Source organism: Mustela nigripes, chromosome 16 (assembly GCF_022355385.1).
Source record: "Mustela nigripes isolate SB6536 chromosome 16, MUSNIG.SB6536, whole genome shotgun sequence".
Classification (NCBI taxonomy): domain Eukaryota; kingdom Metazoa; phylum Chordata; class Mammalia; order Carnivora; family Mustelidae; genus Mustela; species Mustela nigripes.
Window position 1 is genome coordinate 36,404,812 of NC_081572.1, and position 12,502 is coordinate 36,417,313.

At 41.9% G+C, this 12,502-nt stretch overlaps 1 protein-coding gene across 1 annotated transcript in view; it reads right to left on the bottom strand.

The window, feature by feature from the left end:
• SYNRG (synergin gamma) overlaps positions 1–12,502 on the bottom strand; it is an 88,299-nt gene that overhangs the window by 15,120 nt on the left and 60,677 nt on the right. The window contains exons 13-17 of the mRNA XM_059378563.1: positions 6,664–7,257; positions 4,937–5,100; positions 4,101–4,154; positions 3,495–3,591; positions 1,859–2,007 (exon numbers count right to left, since the gene is read on the bottom strand). Coding sequence (XP_059234546.1) covers positions 1,859–2,007; positions 3,495–3,591; positions 4,101–4,154; positions 4,937–5,100; positions 6,664–7,257 — 1,058 coding nt within the window. The remainder of the gene's footprint in view (positions 1–1,858; positions 2,008–3,494; positions 3,592–4,100; positions 4,155–4,936; positions 5,101–6,663; positions 7,258–12,502) is intronic.

A 12,502-nucleotide genomic window follows, 5' to 3' on the forward strand; every position in this document is an offset into this window, starting at 1 on the left:
GGTCAGAAGTGATAAGGACTGGAGTGATTTAATATATTAAAAAAATATATGTAAGAATGCTAAGATTTTTTTTTTTTTGCCAAACTCAATAGATTTAACCTCTTGAATTCAGGTTTCTATAAGTATTTCATATCACCAAATAAACATAATTTATCTCTTCCTTTCAAATATTTATACTTTATTTCTTATTATACTGGCCAGAACTGTGTTTTTTTAAAAATAATTACCTAAACTGTATGATTTTAGGTTATAAATTGAAAAATAGCCCAAGGGAACAAAATAGAGATTTTGGAAATGATTTATACTCTTTAAGAACTTAATATTACAAATCAGAAGCAAAATAACAATGGTGAGAAGATCTGCTGTTGAAGGCATGTTGTTGGGAGAGCTGGTATCCACCTGCCTATCAGCACAGCGCAGGAAGGACCGCTTCCTACCCCATGACGGCGGGCCCACTCAGATGGGTCACACACTTACATGTGAGGAGGAGAGAAAGAAAAGAAGAAAATGGAATAGCATATTTATTCCAGCTGTGGAAGGAAGATAAATTTCTGACTATTGTGAAATAAAGGATATTATCAGAGACAAACTGAATAGGCATGAATATATAAAAATAAAATAGTTTTGCCCAATGAAATGGAAAACGAAGGGAAAATAGAAGATGACAAAAATAACTGTATAAACTTGCCAGTCTACATCTGTGTGTATATATAAATCTATTACAAATATGAAATATGTAAGGTCAATAACATATTTCACCGAAAAGATGGTCAAATAGTCAAAACAGATAGATGATCAATTTACACATAAAGAAAATAGAGTAAATTATCATTAGGAATACTGCACAGCCTCTACAAAATGAACGAAATATAAAAACACCTACGGGGGCAGGGTGCCTGGCTGGCTCAGTCAGTAGAGGGTGACTCTTGATCTCAGGGTTTTGAGTTCAAGCCCCACAATGGGTGTAGAGATTACTTAAAAATAAAGTCTTTAAAAACAAAACAGAACACCTTTAGGGACTCACTATGCACTTGCTAAATGAAATAGCAGACAAACAAAGCTGGAACATAGTGTAAAGAAAAGTATACTTCTATGTTGTTGGAAGCACTGCCCACTAGCCCAAACTCTCTAGAAAGCCACACAATAATATATATATGAACACAAGCGTGTGTGCAAACACACATTCCGACCTTGTAAGTTCACTTGGGGGAACTATATCCCTGGAAGGGTGAGTAATCATTTGTTTAATGATATTCAGAATGGAACCATTCATAACAGGAAGAAGTGGAAATAATCCAAGGGCCTACGAAAGTAAAAAGACTAAATGAACCACAGGACGGCAGCAAGATGTGTTGCCCAGCGTTTTAAAAGGACACACATGGGGCCATAGGGAACTAGAGGAGCAAGCAGAGGAATACACAGCAACACTCTGCAAAATGAGGGTCTGTGTATGTGACAGGTGTGGATGGAGGGATGCGGGCAGGGCTCCCGGCTGGCTCCAGCAGGAGAGCGTGCAACTCTTGATCTCGGGGGTGTAAGTCTGAGCCCCCTGTTGGGTGGAGAGGTTATTTATTAAATAAATAAAATTTGAAAAAAAGGAAGCAGCCCCCGGATGTTGCCAGAGCAGATGTTTTCCTATGCTCTGGATTTATGTGGGCAACGCCAGTCCAGGGGCTGTCGAGGAGCCGAGCTGGGGCCTTCGGCTAACTGTACACTGATCTCCTTCCTCGAATGTCCCACAATCCAGGAGGCACCTCACCTTCACCCTGCAGAAGGTGCTGCCACAGGTGCGTACACGTCACTTTACTGCTGAGGTTTCTGGCAAGGAAAGCAAGTGCTAAGCACCGAGCGGCCTTACCGTGAGCGTGGCCAGGGACATGAAGCCAATGAGGTTATTCCATACTTTATCGATGTCCTTCAGCAGCTGCTGGAGTTTCTCACTGCACACTGCGGTGGCCTTTATGCCCAGCTCCACGCGCTTGGTCACTCTGTACACCTCAACGACACCTGGAGGGTGAGAGGGCGGGGTGAGGGCAGGAAGTGCAGAGACGATGGGTAGCACAGGGTCGCACTACCACCTGCTGGTGTCTTTGTGGGAAACGCGGACTGTATCTGCACAGAAGTGAATGGACTACTCCTTGGGACCAGTCTACACAGTGTTGCAGTGTAACTTCCTGGTAAGAGCACGAATCACAGCTACAATACCTGGGTTCAAATCCCAGCTCTGCCACTTCCTAGCTGTGTCACTCTGGGCAAGTCACATAACCTCTCTGGACCTCACTTTCTTCATCTGTAAAATGGGGATAAACCCACTTCCCCAAGGAGGACTGAATGGGTTAATACTGTAAAAGGCTTAGAGCAATGCCTGTAGAAAAAGAGACACTATGCAAGTATTAGCACATTTTTCCTGGCTTCTTTGTAAGTTCATCTGTTTAAGTTTGGGAAATTCCATTAAACTGGGATTGAACATTCAATGTTTCCCATTTAAAATGGGAACATCAAAAGCCTAAAAGAATCTGATTGTCAATATCATCACAAAGTAATTAAGAAATATCTCACTTCTCTGAATGCCCAATGATTTACAAACTCTGTGGCTTCATTCTTCTTTTATATCCACTTAGCAGAACAGCACATGTGCTTCTCCTGTGGTCTCTGAATTGTGGCTGAATTCTTCCAGCCAGGAAGAAAGGTGCCAAGCTTCTTCACTTTCTAAGGACAGCCACCAGACACATCCCCAACTTTCCTCCGAGCCTCTAGAAGAGAGGACTGGAGGAATTCCAGGTGGTCCTCAGATTAGGGCATCATCAGCTGAGGTACAGCGCTTTGCTTTTCCTCTTCCTTCCCCAGAAGAAGGGCAGGAAGGTGCCAGGGTGGGGTGGGGGCACAGTTCTGAGAAAGGGAGGCCAGGGAAGACCTTACTCAGAAGGTGACACCTGAGCAGAGATCTGAAAACAACTAGGGTCCAAGACCAGTGGCTCTGGTCACGGGCCAAGTGTAAACTTCAGGAGGAGAGCAATACTGAACTAGACAGAGGCTGGGGTCCCAAGCTGGACTGAGACATTTAATAGCTGAAGACAGGCAGGAAGGTAAGGAATTGTGATGTCAATAAGGGGCAGAGAGGAAGAACCGACAGAGCATGGTCAAGGTAAGGCATTAATTGGGGGCCCAAGAACTTCACTGCGATCAAGAGTTGGATGCTTTACCAATGTAGCCACCCAGGCGCCCCCGCAAGGGTTTCATGCTAATGCCTCATCTGGGTCAGATTCTTTGATAAACCAGTAACACAGACCCAGTTTTACACTGGGATGTATGTAAGGACTGAGAAACTTCACCATAGGTACCTTAAGTTGAACAGTTGTTTCTGTGACTCAAGCATCTTACCTAGAAAGTCATATGTAGCTTGAAAGATCTACATTAAAATACTTAACATAAGGGAAAACTGAAAATATTGTGAACTTCAAGATTCTGAATAAGTAAAACACAAAAGAACATACCTAATAAATACTCCATGCCTTGAGCTGACTGGATTACTTCTGTGCACACACAACTACTACTGATTCCATTTAAAGTATCATTTGCCTTCTTAATGACCTACAAGAAACAAAATCATACCACCTCATATAATGGAGAATAGTCACCACAAATCAATTTCCTATTAGTAGAAAACCCAATAGAGAAGCCAGAGGGCTGAAAAAGCATGATGGGCTGATAGATGTATATGACTCCACAGACCCAAATCTGAGAACTTAATTTTAACCTTAAAGAAACAATTCTCCGTTTCTTTGGAAAAGAGAGAGGTTCTTAAGTTTAAATGCTATTTTAATTTAGGCAGCATTAATGATATCATTTTGCTATTTTTTTAAACACAGTGATAGGTGAGGGCACAAGTGACAAATGAACCAGTGTTTGCTATAGTAAACGTGAAAGAAGCCTCCCTTATGATGTGTGACTTTCCATAGAGCTGCCCTTTGCATAAGGCCATTGAGGGAGGGCTCTCCTCAGGTTTTCCTCTGTCCTTTCAAATGAACCACAGAAAGAAGGCAAAATGGCACAAGACAGCACTTACATGCATGTGAGCACCATAAAAATGACATACTCACATCTAGGGCACTCCCCAGGCATCTCTGCCATTCATACGCGTATCTCTCATTCTCCTGTGAAATTTTAAGAACTGGTTAAACTGGGAAGCCTGGAATCCTCTGTGATTTCTGTCCATTTAAAAAGCACTGGAAGACTTTCCTTTTTATTAAAACCACTCTACTTCAAGCACAGTTTACCTTTTGAAACCACTAATGACTATTCAAAATTATTGATATGTGTAACTTCTGAGCCCTGGACTTGCTAATCTGAGAGGTATGTTTTGTAGCAGCTTCCCTCTATTAATGTTGCCTCATTTGTTCTAGTAATAGCAGAAACTGCTTCAAAGGTGCTAACCACACAGATGTTTTATACAAGAGTAAACAGTAACCCACCGGCAGTCCTACAGCTAGGCCAATAGGCACCAGAATGAATGACAAGGAGGGGCAGGGCGGAGAGTTAAGAGCATTGGCTATAGGAGAAAAACAGCGTGGGACTAAGACGCAGCCAACAAAGATCCGGAAAGATCCCCCCCTCCTCTATTTTGATGTTTTAACATTCGCTAAGTCCAAAATGATAAATTCCAAGTGCCCAAAGAAAACTTCCTTCAAACACTTCCCTCCTTGTGAAGTCTCATGAATCATTTCAATTTTAGGGTCGCTGAAAACTTTCAGCAGATGTTGCACCTGCGAGTATTTTTATCCAGGGCTAATGCTGCCATTCTCTCCCTCTAATTAAATATTTTATGTCTGGTTCCTTGTGACCTTCTGCCCTTACTTCCCCACAAGCATTTTTTCTTGAGGCCCTCAGTGCCTGGATGGTCTTAGATGCGCCCCCTGGAGGAAACTCCCTGACTCACCTCCACCTCTCCTGTCAGATCTTTGTACTTGTCACGGATGACAGGCAGGGCTGGCTTCTCACTCAGAGTGTTGGAACGGTCTCTGAAAGGCTGCTCCAGAGCCGGAGAGGGAGAAGAACGGCTTATTTCTTTATCGCCAAGGCTCAAACTCCTTTTGTGTGATCCTGGAGAAGTGGACAGCACAGTCAAAGGTTCTCAATACTCAGCTTAATTCAAGCCAAGGCTTTTCCTTGCTATGAGACCCTCTTCTTTAGATGCTTATGCCACGAAGCATTCAGAAACACAGTCCTCGTTCATTCTTCTCTGGCAAGCTATCCAGGTATATCTTGGAGACAGTGTGTGTTTGGCTCCAGACCATGTCAATAAAGCAAGTATTGCAATAAAGAGAGTCAAATGAATTTTTTTTGGTTTCCTAGTGCATGTAAAAGTGATGTTTACCCTACATTGCCATCTGGTAAGTGTGCAATAAATAGCATTTTAAAGATCAGTGCATAAGAATTGGGTTCTTTTCCAGTCATTAGTCATGGGTTTGCACCGAGCTCCTCCCTACTCTCAATCCAACAGAAATCAATGATACCTTCAGTCAGGATGGGCTTAAGTAGAAGTAGAAGGGGCACACTTAAATGCCTTTGGAGAGCAGGCAGGTCAAGTAAATGACTGAAGTAGGACAGCCAGAGACAAGAGGTGGTGGGCCTGTGACACTGGGCCAGCATGTCCCATCTGTCAGAGTGCTGCAAAGTGCTACTCAGCACACTGGATTGTCAGATGGGGACATACAGGCCTAGTAGTGCCAGATATGACAACTTTTCAAGAAAAGCTAGAAATCCAGATTGTGAAATCTCATGATTCTTATCTACTGGCAACTGTTCCACCCATTAAAAACATTCTGGGGCGCCTGGGTGGCTCAGTGGGTTAAAGCCTCTGCCTTCAGCTCAGGTCATGGTCCCAGGGTCCTGGGATCAAGGCCTGCATCGGGCTCTCTGCTCCACAGGGAGCCTGCTTCCATCTTTCTCTGTGCCTGCCTCTCTGCCTACTTGTGATCTCTCTGTCAAATAAATAAATAAATAAATAAAATCTTTAAAAAAAAAAAAACACAACACATTCTGTGCAGACCAATCAAAACAGTTCTGCAGACCAGATGCAGATCCATGGCTACCATGTTGCAGTCTCTGAACTAAAAAATACAGTCCACAGCCAGGAAGTAAGAGCAGAGCTAACTTGCCCACAAGTGGATCAAATCCATTTTCCTCGCTCATTTTTTTTTTTAAGGTTTTTATTTATTTATTGGAAGACAGAGATCACAAGTAGGCAGAGAGAGAGGGAGAACCAGACTCCCTGCCAAGCAGAGAGCCTGATGCGGGGCTCGATCCCAGGACTCTAGAATCATGACCCAAGCTGAAGGCAGAGGCCCAACCAACTAAGCCACCCAGGTGCCCCTCCCTGGCTCTTTGAACACAGCTCCCCTCTAGCTAACACGCTAATGAACAAGAGACTCTGTGCTATGTTTGTTGTTAGCCCCAAAAGCAATTATCTGAGGGACACTGGCTTGACTTCAGTCTTGTTGCAAACCTATTTTATATCTATCTATAATCGACCCTGACTTCAGAGGCTGCAAAATCTACTTCCCCCTAAACCAGAGACCAACTTTTTATTCGTATGAAAGAACATCTATCGCCTTAGTGGAAGAAACCACCACAGTACAATCATGGCCACTGATAGCTACTCACCTTGAACTGAGAGGTCAAAGGTTGCCAGCTCACTTTTGATCATTTCTTCACTGGATTTCATTTTGCTCTGTGAATTGGCTACCAAAAAGTCAAATTTGCTGATTTTGGGCTTTTCACTTTGAAACTCTCCAAAGTCATCTGAACACTCTTTGGGGGTGTCATGAGAAGTGCTGCTGGAAGCTGGGCTTGGGCAGGTAGCCTCTTGGCTCCGTTCCATTGTCGGCAAGTCCTGTCTTGTGAAATCTTTATAGTCCCCGCTTTCATATTCCTTTTGGTCACTGGCCTGAGGAATGACATCTTTAAAACTGGCAAAAGCTGGGAAAGCAGTCTCTGGAAGAGCATCTTCACATGCGAAGGTTGTTACTTTGGAAAGAGAGGTCATGGTGAGGTTTTCGGAACTGCCAAAGGATGTCTCTTTCTTTTGAAGAACTGAGGCAGCTGAGGAGGACCCGCTTCCTGCTGAGAGGACAAATGGAGAGAGTTTTCTGCCCTGAGACGCATCATCCCTGTCTGACCAGTCATAGCTCGTAAGTGCGCTCACTGCAAAATTGCTACTGTAGGTTCCAAAAGCAGCATATTTTAAGTCCTCTATATCTGAAAGGGAAATAAGACCCCACAATTAGAGGCAAGCTCATGATTTAGGTAATGCCCTAAACTCTGCAGAAGTAAAATGTCTAGCATATTTGATTAGTTTTATATTATGTTGAAGTTAACTAAATTTAGAGCTTGTACTAAAATTAAAGGAATTGGGCTGTAAGATCTGATCTTTAAAAACCCACATTAGCTTTGAGCTGGCATTTATATTTAGTTACAAAGAAGCATTTTTTTTTTTTTTTTTTGCATGTAAAGATTACTATAAAAAGACAGAGGAGTACCATCTACCAATGTATGACATGGTTCGGATCACTTAAACTGTTCACTTATAAGCTTTAAAATGTACTTACAATACTCCCTGCCTAAAACTGGGCCCTTTCATCTTGACTTGGTTGGGAAATGTTCCTTTAACACATGGACGTTATGAAATGTACAAGACAAACTACTTGAAAACTGACAATTTCTCAAAAGTAAAGTAAGGCAAAAATAATGTTACCTAACTTTTAACCAGTTCTTAAGAGTCTCTGTCTCAGGCAACATCAAAGGTAAGATTTTAATGAAGCAGTTACTTACCTAATTGTTATTGTCAATATGGACGCCACACTGCTGTGATGGAGTATGAGGGGGGAAAAATTAATCTAATCTACTTTAGCCTCTAAAAAAATAGAATCAAAGTTCTGGGTCCTGGGTGGGTTTCTGTTTCTCCTTCAACTATGTACCAGCCCCTCTTTTAAAAAAAAGAAGAGAAAAGAAAAAAGGAAAAGAAAGAAATGCTGGGGCAGAAGACTCATTTTATAAGCATTCTTAATATATGTTTAAAAATAATTTAAGACGTAGAGAGAGAATGTAAGGTTTTAAGTAGGCTCCATTGCCCAATGTGGAGCCCAATGTGGAGCCCAATGTGGGGCTGGAGCTCACGACTTGGAGATCAAGACCTGTGCTGAGATCAGTTGCCTGACCCTTAACCGACCAAAGCACCCAGGCCGCCCAAGAATGTAGGTTTTTGATTTAGACAGATCTTGGTTCAACTCAATGGTGCCACCTACTGCTTGTGTGACACAACGCAAGTTATTTGACAGTTCTTACAACCTTGGTTTGCTTCCCTGTAAGCTGAGAAGGCCATGGCCTGGGAAGGGCTGTGTTGTGGCGCTGGAGGAAACACGTGCAAAGGACCCGGCTCAGCGCCTGGTGAGCAACCCGTAAGGGCCGGATTGGCACAGCATCGTTGCCGCCAGCCTCCACCGGACATTTAGTTGCTGCTTTAGGGCCTAAAATGGAATTATTTCGTAGTACAGATGAAATGTCAACTCCTCATTGTAATGGTCCTAACTAGGGGAAGTTTCTTGCTTGCTTTCAAAGACCAAAAGCCACCGAGGCTGAAAACCGCTGAAGTGCGGCACCCCCTCCCCCCCAGCATGCCGGCCGTTCAGTCTGGCCAAATGTCATCTTAGTCTTGGTGGCCCAGCCGGACAGCCAGGTGCAAGGCTTCCTCTCTCTCACAATGGCAGACATGGCTGACAAGGCAAATGCTCCACAGTTCTGGGATCCAGGTTTCCCTAAGTTGATAGGTGACCCACACTAGGTTGCTGTGTCTTTCGGTTAAGGGATTCCTGACATTTCCACAGCTCTTTGAAGGGTATACTCCAAACCTGTCTCGCCTTCTCCTTTAACTCTACTAGCAAAAGGGCACTAAATTAGTAACAGGAGTGGAAAATCCTGGATTACACAAAAGGCAAACCAGCAAAAAGTAGATAACTTCCACAGAAACATGTATGTTAAACGTCTGTGGTGTAAATGGTCCTCTTCAAATCTGGCTTGTCGAACAGGAGGGGGGCAAAATATTCAGATGAGAAATGTACAGTTTAGAATGATTAAAACAGGGGCGCCTGGGTGGCTCAGTGGGTTAAAGCCTCTGCCTTCGGCTCGGGTCATGATCTCAGGATCCTGGATCGAGCCCCGCATCGGGCTCTCTGTTCTGCAGGGAGCCTGCTTCCTCCTCTCTCTCCCCCTGCCTCTCTGCCTACTTGTGATCTCTGTCTGTCAAATAAATAAATAAAATCTTTAAAAAAAAAAAAAAAAAAAAAGAATGATTAAAACAAGGCTTCAGGCAAAAATGCTTTCTTGGTGTCTGGCTGCAGTGCTTTGTTCCTCCCAAAGATTGAAAGGGATCAGGAGGTGCCCTGACTCAGAGAGGGGAACTGCCCTGAGGCAGGTGCCTTAGGACAGTTGTCTTCAAGGGGTACATGCAAAAAAAAGTCTCACAACAGGGTATTTGTTATTGTTAGATGCTACCAGAAAGCTTTTTTGGGGAAAATGTATTATGAACTACTCCAAGAATCTCATTTACTACAAGGGTAGCAATTTTAGCAGTCTTCCTAAAGACCAAAGGCAAATTTAATGAAAACTTAGGCTCTAGTTCAAAAACCACAACCCAGTTGTTATGGTAATAAAAAGACCCTTTTGTGCAATTCTGCAGTAAGAAAAAAACAGGTGTTTAAAAAAAAAAAAAAAAAAAACAACCAGAAATGATTGTATTATAATCAGGTAAAAAACATTATAAGCAATAAGGGAAAAGCTTTTCAGCTAATTGCTGAAAAGCTTTTAAATATTCTTATAATACTACAGATCTTCAACAAACCTTACTTTTATTAAAAATGAGAGGCATAGCATTTTGTCTTTTGGAGTAACTCATGGAAATGACCAAATGAAAGATTAAAAAAATTTATGATAAAAAAAAAGATGAGGGCACACCTGGGTGGCTCAGTGGGTTAAAGCCTCTGCCTGCGGCTCAGGTCATGATCCCAGGATCCTGGGATCAAGCCCCGCATCGGGGTTCTCTGCTCAGCAGGGAGCTTGCTTCCTCCTCTCTCTCTGCCTGCCTCTCTGCCTACTTGTGATCTCTGTCTGTCAAATAAATAAATAAAATCTTGAAAAAAAAAAAGATGAGTAAATATACAAGATATGCCAAAATCCAGCTTGAGGTTGATTTTAAAATTTTACTTTTGCTTATTCATTGGCTACTAGAGTATAAAAAAAAAAATTACTGAAGTGCAATGCATCTGAACACAAAAGGAAGCACTAACTGACTTAGGTAAGGAAGATGAGAACACTGTCTTTCTAAATCTTTGCATTTATAAGTAATATAAAAACTGAGTAGTATTTCTTGGAGTGGGGAATATTTAGTAAACCATTTTCTAAGAAAAATGTGGTAAATCAGTTCACGGAGGGTAGGTTAAACCAAGAAAAGTTCTCATTTCCCATGTTAACAATTCTACCTTTTCTAAGCAGTTAAATTACATGTATTACTGTATGATGGTTTTCAAAATATTAAAGATGCTGTGAGACCTGAAACATCAGTGATGGAAGCCCTGTCTGGAAAAAATGATGTGGAATAACCCACATTTTGTAATCACTGAAGTTTCTATAGATGGGTTTTCCATTCAATAGCTGAATTCTGACAATTGCGGGAGAAACAGGAAAAAGAAAACAGAGAATGGATGCAATAAAATGAAAAGAGAATCACTACTGCATTTCTAGTTCTCTTGAAGAGCTCTGTGGCTGTGCTAGGTTGAACAGCAATTGCACACAGATAATAGGCCAAATTGTGTGCTGTAATACAGGTGTTTGTTGGCAACCAGGAATGTCCTATTACAAAGGCCAGGGGAATGAACTAGGCGAGCTCCTTTCCATCATGGAGCTCAAATCAAAACATGGATTTCTTGCTTACGCTGGCAAGTAACCCTAGCAGTCTCTTCCATAACTTCTATTCAAATCCCCCGGGAACAGATGAAGACAAAAACAAGGTATTTCTTGGAACAAAGAACGTGAGTTGCCATTACATGACGTGAAGACCATACTGATTTCCATGGAAGTTTTCTAAAGCAGTAAGCATATGCCCAGGTGATTAAGTTCCTGGCTTTTGAGAAGGGAGCTTAGACAAAGAAGAAAAGGATACATGCGCGAAGTCTATCATTCTTCAGGGTTTTGTACAGCAATAAAAATGTTCAGGGGACTAAGGAAGAAATCTCTTTTAATTTCCAATACTGATTTAATCCAAACTTCACTTACCAAAGCAAACCATGAAGTATTGATACATCTCAACTTCTTTCCACCCCTGACACTATTCTACCTTCACATGCTCTCTTAACTATAGAACTTGGGCTGTGGCCTAGAAGTCTCAAATGCTTGGATAGTTGTTCAAGAAAAGAGAATGAAAGTGACCACACTGTGAGTCTGACAGGCAAAATGCTGCGGTCTAACTGCCTTCTAGTGTTCCCTAATCTGTCTAGAAACCTCCCATTCTTTTTTTGTCCTGACACAAAGAAATCTTTGGTGTAAATGATACCCACGCTATCTGTAAGCCCCCCAGATTTCTGTGCCAGTACTTTAAAGTTCAACAAAGAAAATCAGCTATTCTGGAGATATGTGAAGCCCGAAGAGGCTGGAAGGTCAAGGAATGGTGTCAGGCTTTACAGCTGACTCTTGAATGGTATGGGTTTGAATTGCACAGATCCATTTATATATGGATTAAAAAAAAAACAAATAGAGTTTAGTACTGTAAATATATTTTCTCTACCATGTGATTTTCTTGGTAACATTTTCTTTTTGCTAGCTTACTTTATAATACATAATATATCTAGCATACAAAACAGGAATTAACGGACTTTATTTTATCAGTAAGGCTTCTGTAGGCTTATTGTCAAAGTAAGTAGTAGGCTATTAGTCAAAAGCTGTATGTGGATTTTTGGACCACACTAGGTCAATGTCCCTAACCCCCATTTTGTTCAAGGGTCAACCATACAGGGGGACTGCTCATTGTCATCATGAAAAATCAAATCTCATTAAAAAAACCACCAGATGAGCTGTAGGTGGGACCTTTTGGCCATGCAAGGGAGAGGGCAGCACCTGGAAGACCCTCCTATGCCCGTGACCTTATAATGCTCTCAAAGCCATTGGGCCAATGCTTTCCAAAACAACATATCAAAAGAATTCAACTGATGGAAAAACAAAGCTAGAAGAAGCTCTTTAAAAAAATAATTTGATTTTGATATATTAGGATTTAGCTCAGCTTCACCGATATGTCAGTGTCCCCTTCATGTTCATTTGCGACTTCATTCTGCAATCACAGAATATGATTGCAGAATATGAATACACTTGTATAATTTCTCAGGCACTGACGTATGACTTCAAGCAGTAACTGTATTACTTTACTTGGCATAGGATTAAACAGAACACATCATAATTA